Here is a 19,912-nt window from a genome sequence, read left to right as displayed (position 1 = left end):
TGACTTACAGGAAAGTTCTCACATACTAATTAAACCTCAGGAAGATGTCATCAAAATATATGGAGTTACAGTATAGTTGCTGAGTCTGAAGGTGCAGAACCCTAACTTGTGTTGCACTGAATACTGCTAAATATCTATTTTTTATTTGCAAAGAGACAAACTAGAATTAGGGATTACCCAAATGCATATAGGCAATTGTAATAAAGTATCATATGTATAATGTAAAAGATTATAGGTTTTCAAATCTGAAGATATATTAAAGTCATAGTTCAAATGCATCAAATGCTGTAAGGTTTGTCAAAACCAAACTGTATGTTATTTTAAAGCATGTATAAATCATCCACTTCGGAACATATTTGCTATGTAATGAATAAGAACGCACTAACCAGCAAAGAAACTTTCGTTTCTGGGAGATGAAATTATGGATGAAGTGGAGAGATGGTGTGTTTTCATGCTGTGACCAATAGAACCCAAAGATTGTGAAGAGCTGTTGTCTGTATGTGTCTGCATGTTCAGGGAGGTACAGTACATAAAACTACTCGTGTAAAGAAAATCATGCGGATGTACAGCATTGACTTATCCGGGCTTGTCGGTGTGGTATCATTTCATTTTCCTTTTGTTGCGTTAGAGTTCAACTGCAGGGAAGTGAGGACAAAGTCTTACAGATAAAAGCTGATGTGGTGGAGCAGGCTCTAGAGGTGTTAGACCCCACCAGTGAGAAGAGGCTAGAATGCGTGTGGTTCGGGCCGGCCTATTTTGGGACATCCAAGCTGCAGCGAGTGGTCCTCTTCAACAACAGTCCCCAGGCCTGCGACTGGGTGGCCGTGCTGCAAGATGACGCTGTGGGTGCTGAACTGGTAAGAGCTCTTGTTTAGTCATTCTGCCGTGGCTCAGGAAGTGGAGGAATATGTTATGGATCTGTCATGGACAAATAAAAAATACAAGGAAACATTGTCTGTAAAAATGATTAAAAAAAGTACTACAGTAATCTTTTCGTCATAGGATTATTTTTGCTTTATCGTGCCATATAAAATATTTTAAAATTGTCTGTTGTAGTAACATTTTCTTTTTTATTATTTTTGCTTGAAGGCCCATCTTTTCTCTTAGGAAGATGTAGCAACTTTTGGCCTTTGATATGGTACAATTAGTGACTCTTTTCATTGGTTAAATCACTATTCGGTCCCAAGCAATCATAAAAAAAATAAAAGGGTTAATTTATTGAGTATAATGATAAGGGATCATGGCATAAAATGTCCTTCACTCTATTAACTGTTATTTTGTGGAGATGGAATAACCACACCCAAGAAACAACGTTGGTAAGCAACTATACTCTTTGCACTCATTAATAATTCTCTCCAATACTAATGTATAGATTAAAAAGCCACATTTTGTTCTACCAAAGCTTGTTAATTGCATACAGTAATTGGAAAGGATACATGTATATCATTACATGTACTGTATATCAGGTAAGTACATAACTGGAAAAAGATGTCCTGCTAATCACGTGTTAATATAAAAAGCCTACAGTTTTCATTTTCTGTGACCTGTCATCACTTGAGGAAGGTCATTAGATGAAATGTTGACTTTTTAATCAATAAAAGGATTTTTATAATAGTGTGTGTGGGAATGTACTGTATATTTGTTGAAAAAGGTTCATGTCACAGCACATTTGTTAATACTGGTGGCCGATTATCAGGACCTCATTTAGCTTGATACTCCAGTTTACTTTGGAGAAGACTGCGGAGTGCTTGTTTGAAATACAGTTTCTATGGTTTATAACGCCACATTTTTATTTTACTAGGGCACTGATACAGAGCAGAGCACCGATGCCGCGTTGCTGGAAATGGGACTGGGAAACGACATTAAAAATGTGGACGCTTCAGCCGTGATATCTTGTGTTCCCAATGAAGGGAAGCTAGGTCCCTATGAAAAGACAACAATCTCCTTTTGCTTCAGTCCCGTCTACTGCAGGTATAATAATAATAATCGGAAAAATGACCAAAGCCCAAGTAAAGACCAAGCAGTAGAATTTCCACACTGTAAACTGATCAACTCAGATTTCAGAAGGAAGGCAAAGCTGGGCCTGGTTGGTAATGCGATACTAGACCTCTAAGCCAGAGGTCTCCAACCCTGCTCCTGGAGAGCTCCAGTTAGTCTCACAGGTCACAAGATTGGCAACAACAGTCAGCTATTGATCCTAGCCAGGATCAGTATGCTCAATTAAGAGAACTCTGGGACTTGAGTGATGAAAGTTTAGACTGAAATGATTTGACAATTGCCCAATCTAACAAATCATCTGTTTACTTTATTACCGTGGATTAATTCTACATCTCTATAAATGGTGAGTTAATTGTGAACCTGCTGAATTAGGGCTCTCAAGGACCAGGGTTGGTGATCCCCACGCTAATGAAACCCAGGCTGCTGCTGTAAGTGGTGTTTACTTACAGATGGCATTCCTCCTTCTGGATTAGGATTTCCAGACTAGTGCCCTAGTATGATGACATATTGTACTATAAGATAAGATCACTTTATTGACCATTTACAATTTCTTGTATCAGGAATTTGTCTTTTCACATACCCCAGCTTCCTCTCCGTGAGACACACAGAGAGGGAGAGAAGCTGGGGGTCAGAGCGCAGGATCAGCCATTTATACGGTGCCCCTGGAGCAGTTGGGGTGAAGGCCCTTGCTCAGGGGCCCAACGGAGTAGGATTCCTCTGTTGGCCACGGGATACGAACCGGCAACCTTTCAGCCACAGGCGCAGATCCTTACTCTGCTGTAAGGAGGTGCTATCCCTCTTATCCAGCACAACATTAAACCGAGGTCCTGACTTCTCGGTCATTAAACGTCCCATAGCACTAAGGAAGCCTAAGGATATTATTGCTGGTGTCCCAGCTCTCTTCTGCTCTGGGCTTGCACTACTTGTATCTGGCCTGCCTAAACTTAATTCGGCTGGTGAGGTAATTTCTCACTTCTCTGCCTAATCCTCTGTGTAGCTGCTGCATGTCGTCCAGGTGGGTGCTGCGCTATAGCGCGGCTGAAGTTGGTCCCCTCCAACACGCGATGTGCTTTGGAATTCTTTGAGATGAAGAGTGCTATATACAGAAAATTCAGGAACTTAATTATAATTCTAAAATGGAATAGCGCACCATAAACAAAACTCTCTAACTCTCTGGCATACAATATGTACGGTTTTTCCTATAGAACGGGTTTGTCAGGTGTTTCACTTCATGTAATCCTCTTTGTATTTCCTCTGGCGTTCTTCCCGACTGTATCATTACAGTAAAGTAATGTTGGTTAAACAGACTTTGGATTTAGCGGACGGAATCTGCTAGAGGGGAATTTTGTTTGTAAAACAGAAATACTAGACTTTTCCTCAAATAACAGAAGAATGCGCAAATAAAAAACATCAAAGTAAAAATTAATACTAGATAAGTTTAATATTCAAGAATATCAGTGGTACATTTTTTTATATAATAGTAGATTTTTTCAGCTGAAAAAACGTTAACTGTGATTTAATGGTCATTCGAAAAATAATGGACACCCCTTCCCTCATTAGTCCGTTAAACCAAGGGTATACTGTATTTATCGTTTTGTGATGGATAGAAAAGTGAATAATCAGAGTTCTAATAAAAGTTATTATTCAGACAGGAATGAGTGCACTAAAATGGGTTCAATTTTTTATAGTCGGTGTATTACTGTATGTCGACTGCTGTTATCATAAAAACGTCAGAATACTTACTGTATCTCTGTTAGAGTGTTAGAAGTTGCTCATTTACAGCTAGTTCTACTAATTGAATGGTTTCACTTCCCTGTTTTCTAGGGATAATGGCGATGACACTAATTCTGCTGAGCCTGCAAAACAGGACTATGCCCTTTTCATGAAATTTGAGATTGTTGGCAGCAAAGATAGCTTCATTCAGCATGAGGTCAATGGAATACTTCCCAGCAGAGGTAAACAAAAAAGTCTGGGGCTGTTTAGAATAATTTACTTAAGTTGCAAAAAAGCCATATCTCAATTCTACCTTTAATGCATTCTGCTCTTGTGAAGCATATTCGTTTTGCTTTCCTTTTCCTATTCAAATACATTTGGTGGCAAAATACAGACCTTCCTATTATGCCTTATCAATCCTGTAACTCTAGTGCTGCATTTAATCAGGTAAATAGTTGATAAAAATGTACCTACAGTATGTGCACTTTCTACAACAGCAATTTCAGTAGACACATCTGAAATTAAGCAGTTGCTTTTTATCACCGTTTTTATTTACTATTTTCATTAACTATTTATTTACTCTTTTCTCAATGTGTTCTTCAGATCATAAATGGAGCTGCGTTGAATTAGCCATAACAGGGACTGGGCTCTCAGTATCACTGATACCTGCTCCAGGACCGTGCTTCAGTTTTGATGAGTGCCATATGGGGGAACGCGTTGATGTCCTTTGTGTGCTCAATAACAGGTGCCCATTGCTTCCTGTGGCCTTTAAATTCCGTAAAACTGCAAATTTCATCATCTCTCCTTCAAAAGGGAAAATTGACGCTGGACTGCAGCAGGTAATATTTGTCTGTTTTTTTTCTATTGTTATGCATAGTGCTATTGAAAAATATTTGGCCAGGTCAGACATCTATCCTGGCGATAGTATAGTATCAACAGCTAAGTTCTTTATGAAGAAGAGAACCATTTAAATGAGCATAATGTATAGCATCACTTTAATCTTTAATTGTTTTAGTCCTTTTACGTTAGTTAGTTAAACCTGGATCAATACATTTTTCTTTTCTTAGTATTACATTTATCTTCTGGGAAGGTATGATCTTTACAGGTCGGCAATTCTGAATGTTCTCCGATTTGAAATATATAAAAATCATATGGCTGTGTTTGTGGTGGCTGTGGTTAAGCATCATACTGATGGGTACAACATTTTTACAACCTAAAGAAGTATCAGTGCAATATAGGAATGTAAAACAAGTTACAAATGAAAGGGAGCCATTTGGTGCATCTAAGATGCTTGGCTGCCAGTATCTAAAGGCCCTAAGAATGGCAAGAATCCAGATGTTTTCTTGAATGATGTCCTTTTCAACAAGATGGCTGGTGAGGTTGTTCTAGACCTCTACAACCCTTTGTGCCTCTTATTTTCAGTTTTAAATGCACTTGTAGTTTTTACATGTTTCTTCTGGGTAGGTTTTCACTGATAATTCTGTAGAAATCAGTTGAATTGATTTTGATGCCACCTTTGGTCCTTTTTTGAATTTTGAATACATGGACTGAATCCAGTACTGCAATACCAATTGGGGTGTCCAAAACTGTTCACAGCATTTTAGACTAGATCTTGATAATGCATTATTCATTTTTTTAATTAACCAAATATAAAAAATACAGAAATATTACCTGGCAACATGTTTTATTGGGACTTTGGATTAAAGGATATATTGTGAAAGTGTGTCCACTGAAACACACGCTCATGCACTTAAGATTGAGATTTATAATCTGCAATATCAGGATGTGGCCACTAGATGTCCCTCTTTTATAGTCTTCTGGGGTTTGACAATACAATTGCTTCTGTAGGTTAATGATGAAATTGAGTATTGTAAATGCATGCACCGACGTGTAAAAACGTGTTCAAACACAGCTTTTCACATATTGTAAAATGAAAAATAAATACAAATCTAGACTTTAATGACTACTTCTTTTTTTGGGAAGACAAATTGTTGCAAGGGGAGAGAGTTATAAACAAGAGGTGATAAAGAGGTTTGGTTAGTTTATCCATTAAGATTAGTAGTACAGTGATCGCTAAGCTGTGTAGTCAATGAAAGAAAATAATTCTTGTTTAAGTAGTTCAAGTAAGTAGCTGTGTCAGCATGCGTAGGCTGCAAAGGAACAAGTAAATGTTTATTCCCGCTGAAAAGCAAAGAGACACAATGTTTTGGCTGTTGAGCCTTCTTGAGGTGTCAAATTAATTCTTGTTTATTTATTTACAGGATGTAATGTTTTCTTTTGCACCACATCAGATAGGATCTTTTAAAGTGAATCAGCTTATAGATATATTGGGCCAGGTGTCTGTGCTGGACAGCTCATCCGTTCAGATGACCTTCAGGCCTTTTCATCAGATAAGTCTTAGCTTTACTGGTATCTGCAAACCTCTAACCAGAAAGATACAACCCAGGTTTAACAGAGGTAAGTAGTTTGTTTTGTCACACAGTAATGACAATAGGTGTCATTATTTACCAAACAACACAAATACATATATATTGAGAAACAATTGATTTTAATAGTTCAGGTGGGTAGCTGCGTCAGCATGCGTAGGCTGCAAAGGAACAAGTAATAGGTTTATTCCATGCTGAAAAAAAGAAGAAAGAGAACACAAATTGATTTTAATGTTTACTTTTGTATTTTACCTTAAGGCATAACACCTGCAGTCACCAATGAAACAGGGCAGGGTGTGGAAGTAGGCACAGATGAGCTGGCTAAATGTTCTGCCTCAGTTCGGATGGCAGTGCTAAGTGCCACTAAGTCGAATATTCACACCCATAAGAGAAGCAGGAGCTTGGACAGAAACTATCTGATAGCTTTTCCTAATGACCGCTCTGCCAGTATACGGCCTCACTCCAGAAATGAACACTACAGGTACAGTATGTTCTTCAAGTGTATGTGCAGTGCCTGCGTTTTAACTCTTGATGTATTTTTTAAAAATGACTCCTTTCACATTTTTTTAAATTTCAGGTCAATTTTTACAAAAGTGGAAAGGTACAATTATGTGGACCCAGATTTTGCCTATACCGAAGAAGAAGAGAGGCAGAGAAAAGCACATAAAGATTATTACATTCATTTCATCCAGAATCTGAGAGAAACGCGTCTTCAAAAGGCAAAAGAAAGGTACTGTATGGTGTACCATGTGGTGTGGACATTTTCTGTGCAGTAATTAAACTTAATTAAGAGCCGGGCAGTCAGAAACTGCATTAAAATAAGCATGAATAAAAACTAGTTTTGTAAAATCTATATTTCAAAGGCTAGGTTCAGGTTGTTATTCCTTCAAAGTACATGCAGTATGTACTATTTATATAAATTTAGCAAATCTTGAAAGGCTTTCCTCTTGTGAATTACTGTTTTCATTGTATCCCCAGTTAATAAGCTGTGAAGTTTGGATGCAAGCCAAAGTGACTAATAAGTAGATGATGCTCATGCAAATCAAACAATTAAAATGGAGTGTAAGTTGTATAAAGAAACAGAAGATGGATCCTCTAGGGCTCACTTAAAAAAGACTAGGAGCAAGGAGCACTGACATAGTGATGATAATAAAATGATAATAACAGTATCATTCATTAACAACTTACAAATTATTGTAGTTGAAAAATTACTTGAAATCATTGAGAAGTGGGATTTTTTTTTCATTTTAATTATTTTAAGATAATAGTTTATTGACTAATTTGGAATACAATTGTTGTATATTAAGTTTACTGTGTACAGATTAGTGAGTAACTAATGGCATTTTCAGTTTCTCAAGGGTCAATACAGGCTATTTTGTGTAAGGTATAACCACTTAGATTAAACCTTGAATGCCTTTTTTGGACTGACATCTATGTACCACCGTAGGTCTCTTTGATGCAATCATTGTTGCAGCTAAAAAGACCACCCCCCTTAACTGTGCAAATGAGGATGTAGTTTCCTATATTGGGAAATTGATAACCAATATAATCAAAGAGCATTGATCTCTAAATGTTGTGATTGTAAATGAAAGAGACCAACCCTGTTTGGTGTTATCTATGAACAGTAGTGAGAGGACTCTGATTTTCCATTAGCTTCATTTTTAAATATAGGAAATATAACTACAACATTAATGGCCTTTATTGCACAGTACATTAGTCCTCAAGACTCAGAATAAATGACTGTCATATAGTTATTCATCAAAATTTTAGTAATGAGTAAAGCAGAATACTGACAGTGAAATCTTATGTATTAAGAAGCCTGTAGAAGTACAGTATTTGGCTAAGAGTAGCAGGAAGAGCATTTTTCTCTGAGAGTTGATTGTGAGAGAGTCACAACGCAGACCAGTGAAGTTTTGAGGTTATTTTAATTGTAAAGAAAATGGCCACTTCTGTTAAACATTGAAGGAGACATGAGGTGTATTTCCCACAGTGTCCCGAATTGCAAAAATTTTACAGAGGTTTTTATCATCCCGTAACTGCAAAAGGAATGGATGCATTAAGGGCAAATTCCAGATCATGTAATGCAGAAGTGTTAATAACACTAAACACAGAACGAGTTTGATAATAAATGATAAATACAAAAAAAGGGTTTTATTGCTGAATGTGAAAACAGGTTGATTATTAGCAATCTTGTTTGGTCTCTAGAGAGCTGGCGGATGTCAAAGATGAAGTAGACATAGGTATCAAACCAGCGGCAGGACTGCGGCCCAGAAGACTTTCACTTCGTGACATTGAATTAGAACCAAAAGAAGAATGGCCTTCTCTAAGGAGAAGCAGACTCTTAACTACTTGTACCTTGGCTGCAATAGAAACACAATCCACATCCAGATGTGTAAGTCTAATTAAATTTGATGTTATCTCTGCAAAATGAGACAGGGACCCCCCCTCCAAATATGTACTAGTCAGCAACTTATAGGGACTAGAGATGATTTTGTATCAGAAATACAAAAGGATACAAAGGATACAAATTTTATACAGAGCAGATATACAATAGTATACATAGAATACTGTTTGATGTATCCATCAATACATCATAACTGTTATTTGTATGGTTAAGAACCTGGCATGGAGTTGTGTGAAATGTAAAACCGTGCATACATGTTTAAAAATGACATTATTTCAATGATCTTTGTCCATGCTATGTTTTGTTCCGGTTTGAAATTGTGGGTTAAAGACATCTCAATGTACTTGCCTGATCAGGTCACTGAAGGGTATAATGTTATTCCTTCAACCACTCAAGAAATAGAAGATTGCAGCAAAACCTTAACAGCACAGCAACTTCATCAAGTTATCATTGGTAAGATCAGCAACATTTTTATGGGCGTAATTTTGCTTGTAGTTCTGCTTGGGTTGGGATTAGTTGCCTTGGGTTCTTTTGGCTATCAGGCAGACACTGTAATCTCCTGAGAGCATGCAGGCTTGTAGTGTCTGTAGGGAGAGATTCACCATCTCTCCTGTTAGCTGCTGTAGAGGGTGTAGCATGTCTAAAGATTAATGGATTGATGGGTAGGTGAGTTGGATTATTGTATCTGCCCTTTTTGTTTTTCTGTGCATTGCCAACCTGCTAGCTAGAAAAATTAATTGCTGATTTGGAACTGGTGGGTATAAAAAAAACATTGTAGTTCTTTCAGCAAGTTTCTTAGGGATATGTTCACCATCTTAAATCAGTGTATTTGTTCACTGTATAGAGAATTTCAATAACCTTTACAAATTATAAAAGTTTTGAGTTCATTTTGCAAGTTTAGAAGAATTTCACCAATTTACACAATATACTGTGTACTGCATATATTTTTTCAATACTTAATCTTGAATGTTTTTACCGTTCTTCCAAGCAAAAAAAAATATTATATGTTTTTTATATAATATATACATATTATTATATGTTTTTTAATATATATGTTGTTCACAAGTATTGTTTTGTTACAGGACCTTCCACTGTAGACTTTGGTGAAGTCTGTGTGCAGTCAGTCTCTTCAAGACAGCTGAACATTGTCAATAACTTGCCTGTACACGTCTGGGTGCAGGCTGAGATCGATTGCCAGGAGCTGCAACAATCTAGTCCACTGTCCCATGTTGTACCACCTTTTTCCAGAGCTCTTCTGCCCTTTGTGTTTGAGACAAATAAATTGGGCAAGTTCCAGAAGTAAGTTCTGAAATGTATGGATGCTTTTATTTTCAGCGTGAGATATTGCATCACTACTATGTCTGGTACCACTTATTTTGTATACAGTTCTGTAAAGTTGAGTTTTAAATAATGGATCTTGCGATTTATACACAGATTAACTAGGCAGCCATTTCTAGCGCAGTACAGTATATTTTCCTTATAATATTTGTGCTGTAGCTGCCTTGAGTAGTCTCTAGGGATCTTATTTAAGTTATTTATTCTTATTTATAAGAATATATCCCAAGAAGTTCAATAGATGACAAGTGATGACAGCCATTATATTGCAAGGGTCTTGTGTTTTTGTTCCTATTCAGTTCTTACTTTCCCTCATTTTTGCCACCACTTGCTTACAGAGCTGGATGAAAGTCATTTACGAGAGAAATGTATGGACTTCTATATTGGCCAACATCTCGATAGCAGTGGAGTATATAGATGCTTTTGTCTTTGATATACTGTATATATATTACCTGTCTTTGTGGGTGAAAAAATATTGTGTAGTGTGTCATTGAATACATTGAAAACCTCATACTTTGACTTTTTCAAACATTTTGTAGGTCGATTACTTACACAGTTAACAAGAAGCATACGGGCCACGTTCTGGTTCTGGCCACGGTGATCCCCGTTGCTTTGGAGCTGTCTGCCTCGGAGAGAGTTCTGACCCCTACGCACAGCCTCTTGGCCGAGTCTGGATACAGAACCACGGTCACACTACACAACAGAAGAAACCACCTGGCGGAGTTCACCTGGAAGCCTATCATCACTGAACGTGGCATAGCGTTCTCCATTCGACCTGCCACTGGTAAATATCTAATTGGGTCAAGTCATATGATCTGGCTGCCAGGATCAGGAGAAACACTGGAGTGCCAAAGGACTGTGATGTTTTGATATAGAAAAGCATGTTCGCCTGTTTGTATATTTAACATATTACAATTATGGTGGTATCCTGGTAGTCAAATCAATTCTGAAGCTGTTTCATGTTTTGTGCGCTTTCACTGTGCAAATATAAAGTATAGTCAAAGATGTTTTATCTGTGCTTTGGCTGAACCTTTCTCCAACTGACATGTCTCGAACAGAAAAATGGACAAAGGCACTAAAATTAGTACAATAAACTAATCAAGGCCAAGCAGTGAGCTGCGCTGGAATGATTGGGTGAATGCTTAAGGTGCAAGTCAAAAAGACCCACTAATATTATAGATGTAGTCCCCATTTAGACTGGTTATAAATGATTTAGTTATTGCTTTGTGATACTTCAAGCATATACAGAAAAATGCTGGTCAAATGGTCATTTTTTCACCTTGTCAGTTTGATTGGCAGTAATAGAAAACACAGCTTTCTGAAGGCGTGGTACATCTGGTGCCGATGTGAATGAGTGCAGTGCAGATCGCCAGTTGGGGGTGGCCGAATGGGTTAATTGTTGATTTGGTTTGCTGGCTGATTTAAAACCATTCCCTTGTTTGTGCTGAAGTAACTGTGTAGTTAATGGCTAAGCAATGGGTTTGAAATGGTAACTTTCACTCATTTCAACACCATTACTTTTTGAATTTCTTTAAATTGCACAGACTAACTAAAAGCTATGGAAACCCATTTTCCATAAAAAAGCAGTGCATTTTGTTGCTAAACAACTGTAATTGAAAATATGAGAGATAATTAATTATATTTGCTATTTTTGGGGGGGGGTTAGAGACACTCCCTTATTTTTTTTATGGAATAAAATGGACAGATGAATTTAATTCTTTCTATTTCCATTGAATGGTTCTGTATTTTACAAGTGCCTTGATTTGATTGTTCTTATGTGTAACGTGCTGCAGGGTATTGTGAGGTGCTAAGACGGTGTTTTGTATGTTCAGGCACAGTGGAGGCCTACAAGGATTTGGAGTGCGAAGTGGTGTGGCATCCATCATACTTCTCCCCACAGGAGGGCCACTTCGACCTGTGTGTTCACCATGGCAACACCACTAGGCTCAGATGTGTTGCCAAGGTATATCTTCCTGTCTTTTCATATCTTAGCTTTCATCACACTGGCAATGTTTGCTAATGTTTAATGGATAGACAGCTTGCCTGAGTTTTACTTTAATACTCAGGCTGAAAAATGCTGAAGACTGTGAAATACAAGGAAAAAAGACTGCTGTTCACAATCTGAGAGCACTTTTCTCCCAAACTAATATAAACCAGTCATAGATGAAAGTCGTAGCTTTGTCACGTACTGTAAGTCAGGGGCAGGGGATGTAACCATGGCATACAGTATCTACATTCATTGGATTGTTCAGCTAGTGAATGATAAGTCATCTGTTTTGGTGTATAATTAATTAGGGGTGTGTAACTTTTTAATTTCTCTACTATAAAAACCCCTTTAAAAAGATTAGAACATAGTAATTTCTGGAACATATATCAGTATAATAGGTTATGTTCACCTCAACTGTAAGTTTAATAAATTGTAATGATCTCATCCTATGATTTACTAGTAACGCAGTTTGATAAGCCAAAAATGTTTTTCACACTGCTAAAATAACACCAGATACTTATGTGAGAAAAAAGCGTGCTATTTGTCTATAGTATTATGTGTCTGTGATCTCTACAAAACTTTGGGATCATTATGTTTCATTTGTAATTGTAATTTTAACTAAAGATGATATCATTTGGCAAGTTAATCTTTAATCTCAAAAGTACTACAAATTTCTGCAAATGAACGAACAATGGGAAGTGATATCGGAAAAACAAAGCCGTCATTCGTATAATGATGATTTTATTAGATTTCCTGTGTATTTGCCCTAGATTGGTCGAACAAATGTGCAGTTGACTAAGAAGCACTTAGTATTTGATGGCGTTGCGCTCAATTTCACCACCGTCAAAACAGCTGTTCTTCAAAACACAGGTCAAAACCACGCATATTTTCAGGTGGGCTCTTATGCTATTATATTTTTTAACCCATATTCCCTGCATGTTATTAAGTAATGTATTGTACATGTAAAGAAATGTGCTGAATAATACGTGGAATGGATGTTTTTTTTTTAATTTATGACTGAATTCTGAGATGGAGACTTAGAAATATGCACTTGCAAGGGTGGGAGACATTGCATTACCTATTTCCATAAGGTCCTGGATGTGTACCCACTGCCCGGGATGATGGTGACGCCTTCTGAAGGGGTCGTGCCGGTGGGCGGTCAGACCGAACTCCGGGTGCACTTCACCCCTGGCGCAGTCATGAAATTCGACACCAGAGTGGAGGTAAGGGGTAAAATATCTCACTGATACGCATCCATTCATGCTTGTTTATTCAAACTGTAGATACGGTATGTAGATTCTTTTGGGGGGTAGGAAAGCCTATAATCTCTGTGCTATTGTTCTATGTTTTGATCAACATTTAGGGAAAAAAAGGGTAATCTTGCGAAGTTACTGCACCCCCTGGCAATTTAGAAAGGAACAATAGTTTGAAAGTAGTCTTTAACTTAAAACAAGAAAAGAAATGGACTGAACAAATAAGATAATTTGTGTAAATCTTTATAAGGGAGGCCATTAAGCTGCTTTTTTGCCTATGTAAAGGATAATTAATGCATATAAGGGAGGGCTCAGTTGTACGTAGTTTGTGAAGTATTTATTGAGTTGGAAAGCTCCATTTTCCATCCCTTTCACTTTTTAAGATTTGAGAAACAGAAAAATGTTTGAATTAATTCTTGAATCTTGAATTGAGCAATGAGTTGCACAATAGTCCTATGGTAGCTTTTTTATACCGTGTCTTTCAAAAAGTCAGCTTTAACTTCACATAATACATCAGTTCTGAATTACTTTAAAACAAGACTGTTTTTTAAAATTTGTGCCATGATAGCATATATATAGTTTTTAAAAACTAAATTACGTTTCTGTTAGATTGCATTACGAAACATGAAGTCTCTGGAATTGAGAATAGGTGGATCCGTGGAGCCCCCTGAAGTAGACATAAATGTGGTAAGAATGAACTAAAATGACAAAATATTGTTCATGTTAGTAGTCTGAATTCTAAGAATTGTGTACTGATACACAGCTATAGATTTGATGTTGTATTTTGTCAGTAACAGTGCTTGCACAAAACATGAGGAAAACTATTTTATTCTAAGCGAAAAAACAACTAATTAAGAAATTTCAGATAATGAAAAAGCTTTTAATTGAACTATCAAAATGAATGCAATGCAGTGGATTATTTGAAAATATGGGATCTACAGTAGGAGTTTGAAGGGAAGCAACAGTTACGTTGTTTTAGCTGTAGTTCAACAATATTTTCATTTGCTTGCATGCACCAGCTTTTCCGTTTTTTTAACTAACATACTGTACCAGTTGAAGTAGAAGTTCAGTAATCTTTACCTTTAAAAATCTCATGGAAAAAGCTGAGTTCTGTGTTTAAATGGGAAACCCATGATTAGGTGTAACTACAGTATATAATGGAAGCTTAATGTGTTGCCCTTCTAATGTGATAGTTTTCACATAAATCACATATTTAGACTGCATCTTCACCTGATTTCTTTCTTTAAGAGCACACAGTTTGTGGTTACTCTTTTGGGAATATGATCTGGCTCGATTTTTAAAGTGATAGTTGCCTAAAATAAATTTGACATCTTACAGTTCTTAAAATCACCCGTTATGTTTACATCACAGCAAAGTAAGTATTTTTAAAACAAAGATATAGGATCGATATATTTTGGTATTTACATGTATTTCTTCTTTTATTATCATTTGAATGATAATTGCTCTGTCAGAGAAAATACTGAAATTCTACACAATTTTTTTCATATTTAAAAATATTCTGAAATGAATTGAACCAAAAACCTAATTTGTGCATAGATTCTTCTTTGTTTTATGCACCTAAAGTCTAAAGCCTTAAGGTCTTGGAGAAGTCTTTCAAACATATTTTTACTCGTTTTTTAAAAGTTCTTTTCAGTGCATATTTAAGTGCGTATTGAGGTGTTGACGGGATCTGAAATTTGTACCTGCACATCTTCCTTTACAGGCATTGTGTAACTTACAGTTTAGTAGGCTGTTTGTTTTGGGTTCTGAATATTGTGAGAAACAATGTTTGTGAAAAGGCTCCCCACAGGTAGAATAGTTGAAAAGGCTTAGGACAACCCCGCACTGGTTTAAAAAAGAGGTGTCGTGTCTGTTTCTGTAATTCACCCACATGTATACTGTACGCTTCTCTCTTCTATACTGGCCTAAGCTGTACACTTGTCCACTGAACCGCGTCTGCTTTGAGACACACTTCAGTGCACGATTGTTTCTGTGTAGAAGAGCCATTCCTTTGAGACTAGTCAAAAGGCCACGTATTCCCTTAAATCCCTGCCTCATCCAAGCTTATGAAAAGTGTATAAAGCATGTAGTACTACCCATGAAAAAGACACAGCAGGTTGATGAAAGGACATAATGACCAGTGAGATCACTATAACTTTATCTGCCTTGTTCTCAGAAAGATAAGATCCAGAGAACTGCATGGCTGAAGAATGTTTTTAAGAGTGGCACATGCAATGTGAGAGAATAGTCTCTAAATTACCCATAATGACCCATAAAATAAGCAATATCACAGACGCTCTGAACAGGAGAAAACTGAAAACGCAAAGTGCCCAAGCAAGGAAGATGAGTTTCAATTTCAGATACAGTCCCGTAGGTTCCAAAGCATCTTGAGATTGTAGATGACATTGCTTTCTGTCCCACAGCTGTGAGATATGTTCTCAGAAACTCATTTTGCAGGCATTGCAAATAAGAAGTAAAAAACAACTGAGAATCAGTTTCATAGAATACTAACTTCGAAATCAAATGCTGTATCAGAGCAACAAGAACTGGGTTAGACTGTTTTCTTCTCAGCCTCCAATTCTGTAACAAGCCTCTTTTGAAATGGTAGGACTGTTAATTCTGTAGCTTCTAACCGTTTGCTTTTATTGTACTTTGCAGAAGAGTTTCAACTTCCATGGGGTCCATTCCGGCTCTACACACGCAATTCCATTCAGCCTTCAGAACAAATCCTCCAACAGAGCAAGAGTGGAGTTTGATTTCTCAAAGTACAGAGACTTTGCAATAAAGTTCAGCAATTGTCCTGGTAAAGCTGTATATTTGTAGTTCAATTTCTTCACAGAATGTTCTCTGTAGTGTCATGAGAATAATATTTTTTTACAAAAAAAGTAAGATTCCAGAAGTTTGTCTGTCATTCACAGAAGTGTCAAGAGGGAAATAAGGTTGCAGATTCCGTTTTCTGACACCACGGAGAACATGTTTTGTAAAGAATAAATCTCTGTGGCAGAACTGCCTAGCTGAGGGGATACATACATCATTGAATATAGGAATATATATTTATTGTTAGCATAGAATAATAGTAAGATACAGTATGTAAGTGAGGTCTACATTATTTTCATGGTTTGTTTCCTAAGGGTTACATATGCAATTGATTAAGGATAATCTATATCAAACTTAAACTAGAATGTTGTTTATTTATTTATGGTACAAATCAAGCGATTTCTGTGAATGTATTTACAGCTAGTATTGAAAAATACAATGCAAAGTTTTTTTTAGAAAACAGATGTCTTTTAGACTCCAATAACCAACTTGTGATTCCCAACAGTAAGGCACCTTACAGTCTTAAAAATCATTTCATACCCTGAGAATGAAATATAGTATTTGTATATACAGTACTGTATTTACATATATTTAAATTAGTACTTTTACTGAGATAAAGAATTTATATTGGATGTGTCTAGATAGTACACAAATATGGTTTATAGAATATAAAAAATATCATTTAAATTGCTGAACACGGTGAAGCATGATGTCTTTTCTATAGTGATCTACAGTTACAGTAGTTTTCACATTTTGGCTTTTTGGATTTATTTCAGTAAATGGGCATTATTATTATTATTATTATTATTATTATTATTATTATTATTATGCAAAGGAACAGGTAACGGGTTTGTTCCATGCTAAAAAAAAGAAAGGAAAAGCAATGTTTCATCTGTGGAGCCTTCTTCTTCTCCTAATTTTTATTTTTATTATTAAGGAACTGGAACCTGGGAAAGTGATATTGGATCGTGTTGCCTTGAGACAAAAATGAAACAGTGAAAACATTTTCCTTATGTTCTCCAATTTAGAGTTCTTCACTTTTCACCCTACGTGGTTTTGATGGCTGATGTCACGTTTTTGAGACTGAGTAAAACTAACACGCTCTTGTACATACAGGAAGAAATGAACAGCCTCATCTGTATTCAGTAGAGATTGAAGGGAATAAAGTGGTGGATTGCTTTCTGATCTTTTCACCCAAAGAGGTAAGATATGATTTCTGATTTTTTTATTTCTATACGTATTTCTTAGTAATAAGAGGTCCATTTGAAATAAGCTATTTTAAAAACTTACTCGTTTGTACTGGTGCTTTGGCGGGTATGCGAGAGAATAAAATATTAATATGTATTTATTTTTTGGATATGACAGAATAAGTGGGTTACCTTTTCTTGACATTCAGTGGATTGTGCTGTGACATTTCCCATTTAAAATGATTGAGACAGATCTTTTTTTGAAAGAACACACCTTATCTGAAAGAAATACTCTGTACAATCACTGTGCATGTGCAGCACACAAAATAATGATCTTCTGAGTGATGCAAAGATGTCACCAACTTTTCATGTAACTTTTTTAAAATCAGGATAAAAAGTAAAAATGCACTGAAACCTAAGATTAATATTGTTTATGCTGTTGTTGTGCATTTCATATAAGAGTCATATATTTTCTAAAGGTATTCATGTTTCTAGAATTTAGTGGTTTGTAGCAACATATTTGCATTTTCCATATGGGAATGACAAAAATATGAGCTATTGTGGGTGAAATGCACTTATGCCGCAGGCAATAGTTGGCAGGCTGCCTGTTTCAAAATTATTACTTCAGATAGTTGTTATATTTTGCTTCTACAATAAATGATTGAGAATTACAAACTGTATTTTTTTTCTGCATTACATTATTCACTGATGAAAGGTTTCGTTTTTACAAGAGACAAACTTGTAATGCTTAAAATGTTGCTCTCTGAGATAAAAAAAAATCTTTATTGCCTTTATTAAAAACCCTTCTCCCTTCAACAACATGGCAATATACCTTTTCCAAATTCACTGCCCTTAAATACCATCTTCAGTTTTAATGCCCATCTTATGACAAAAATATCTATGTTAATTATTAATGTTAATTACTTATCTCTGACTATTTGTCATAAAAAGATACGAATGTATTAGTATGTTAAAACTACAAATGAAGAGAAGACTAAGAACAGATGCGTTTTGATTTTTTTCTTGATTCCATAACCTGCAGGTGGCAGCATATGACTTCAATCTGCCTGTTACTCTAAACAGCACAAGAGCTCCCTCTCCACCGCCCAGTTCTATTCCAAAAACCCCATCGCTCCTTGAGAAGCACATAGTCACTCCTCGGCCACAGACAGTGAATGTGGCTACTCCTTCTCGCAGAGTGCAGGCAACTGGTGAGCTTCCTAAGAAATTAATAATCCACAGAGATTTCTTCCTGAAGACCTATAATTCTACAATGGGTTTCTCCCTATAGGACTGAAGGTTTCAAAGAAATCGTATAGGATTTGGTAAATCAGCATAGTTAAATATATAAACCATTTAACATACTTCAAATAAAATTAAGGATTACAACCTAGAGATTATTGGTTTTCTCCTCATAGGAATTTAATCTAATTTCAGAGTTACAGGGGGAGTGGGATGGTGTTCTATAGTCAGAGTTATAGTGGGTAAGTCTCTGGACTCATGAGAGGTGGTGGATTGATGTCCCTGCTGCAGACTCTGCTGTTGAACCCTGGCTAAGGTATTATTCCCCATTGGCTCTAGTCTATCTAGCTCTAGGAGTGAGGGTCAGCATTGCTGGAGTGGACCTGAGAGTCATGTGCTCTCCAGTCCACTCAATGGTGACCATCTAGACCACGATAAGACCTGGCCTGATGAGCAACTGTGGCTCCAGTACAGAGATTCACAGCTAATAAAAACGGGGTCAAAATGACTATTCTAACTGTTCTCAATAGAATATGCTGGATTTGCCCGTTCTGAATTCAAAAGAATAGTTTTGAATTGGCACTGTACTGTGTATACTGAGGCAAGGACTGGATCATATTTAAAATGCTTCAAAAGAGTGGCTGGTTATCGGCTGCAGAATTAACCTGGCAATCTTCATGCTCTACATGGAATGAAACCAAAAATTCCTGATTTTTTTTTCAGATGCATTAAAAATTTAAAATAAAATCAGTAAGCCCATTTCTTGTAGTCTTTAATGTGAAGGTGTTCATTTAAAATAGCTATGTAGATTCAGTGTTTTTTTAGTGATATTATCACCAATAGGTAAGGGTTAAAGTCTAAAGAGCTAAATACGAAGCAAGGTTGTTTTCAGAAGAAAAGAAAAAGAAATACAGGAATCGCTGTCAAGGAAAGTATATAAATCTTTACAGAGAAAAAACAATAGCTTGAATAATCCAAGACTGTCTGAGACGTTAATTGATCATTCTAGTCATATGATATGGCCACTAATTACAGTATGTGACTAAGAAAAAGCCAGCTCTGTCTGGAGAAAGCCATAACATAATCAGGTGGGTAATGGCAGTTTGAAACTTGAAATAGGGCCCATAGTGTGATGACAGAAACTTGGTTGATTTAAGCTGAAAACCTCCAGCTGGAACTTTACCCAGTGAACAGCTGACAGTGAATCATCAATTTTAAGAAATGCCAAAATTCAGCAGTTCATGTGCCAAAAGCAAATAGAATTTACACTTTGTGCTGTGACGAGGAGTGAAAATGTGAACTCCCAACAGTTTGTTTGCAGATATTCATACTAACCACCTTCACGGGATGCAGCACTTTTTTGTACTAGCTTGTTTAGCTGGTGCTTTTAAAAACAACTTATATTTGCATGCATTCAGTAGCTACAGTAGCTAGTTATTTTACTAGTGTAATTTGAAGTACAGTACTTTGTACTTGTTCAGGGATGCAACAGCAATATCTCAACAGGGATTTGAACCACCATCATTTCAGTTCATCCCAGAACCCTACAG

General features: G+C 36.5%; 1 protein-coding gene across 1 annotated transcript in view; it reads left to right on the top strand.

The window, feature by feature from the left end:
- The window catches only part of LOC148835680 (cilia- and flagella-associated protein 47-like), a 219,514-nt gene that overhangs the window by 2,948 nt on the left and 196,654 nt on the right, over nucleotides 1–19,912 (top strand). The window contains exons 5-22 of the mRNA XM_088913434.1: nucleotides 629–857; nucleotides 1,802–1,971; nucleotides 3,823–3,953; nucleotides 4,315–4,550; nucleotides 5,973–6,168; nucleotides 6,396–6,618; nucleotides 6,715–6,867; nucleotides 8,343–8,529; nucleotides 8,898–8,994; nucleotides 9,624–9,840; nucleotides 10,416–10,660; nucleotides 11,709–11,839; nucleotides 12,634–12,756; nucleotides 12,955–13,086; nucleotides 13,726–13,803; nucleotides 15,775–15,919; nucleotides 17,050–17,135; nucleotides 18,163–18,331. Of these exons, the coding sequence (XP_088769560.1) occupies nucleotides 629–857; nucleotides 1,802–1,971; nucleotides 3,823–3,953; nucleotides 4,315–4,550; nucleotides 5,973–6,168; nucleotides 6,396–6,618; nucleotides 6,715–6,867; nucleotides 8,343–8,529; nucleotides 8,898–8,994; nucleotides 9,624–9,840; nucleotides 10,416–10,660; nucleotides 11,709–11,839; nucleotides 12,634–12,756; nucleotides 12,955–13,086; nucleotides 13,726–13,803; nucleotides 15,775–15,919; nucleotides 17,050–17,135; nucleotides 18,163–18,331 (2,948 nt within the window). The remainder of the gene's footprint in view (nucleotides 1–628; nucleotides 858–1,801; nucleotides 1,972–3,822; nucleotides 3,954–4,314; nucleotides 4,551–5,972; nucleotides 6,169–6,395; nucleotides 6,619–6,714; nucleotides 6,868–8,342; nucleotides 8,530–8,897; nucleotides 8,995–9,623; nucleotides 9,841–10,415; nucleotides 10,661–11,708; nucleotides 11,840–12,633; nucleotides 12,757–12,954; nucleotides 13,087–13,725; nucleotides 13,804–15,774; nucleotides 15,920–17,049; nucleotides 17,136–18,162; nucleotides 18,332–19,912) is intronic.

Source organism: Atractosteus spatula, chromosome 4, assembly GCF_055471065.1.
Source record: "Atractosteus spatula isolate fAtrSpa1 chromosome 4, fAtrSpa1.hap1, whole genome shotgun sequence".
Classification (NCBI taxonomy): Eukaryota; Metazoa; Chordata; class Actinopteri; order Semionotiformes; family Lepisosteidae; genus Atractosteus; species Atractosteus spatula.
The sequence above is the reverse complement of the archived record's forward strand: the minus strand, read 5'-3'. Positions and strand labels throughout refer to the sequence as shown.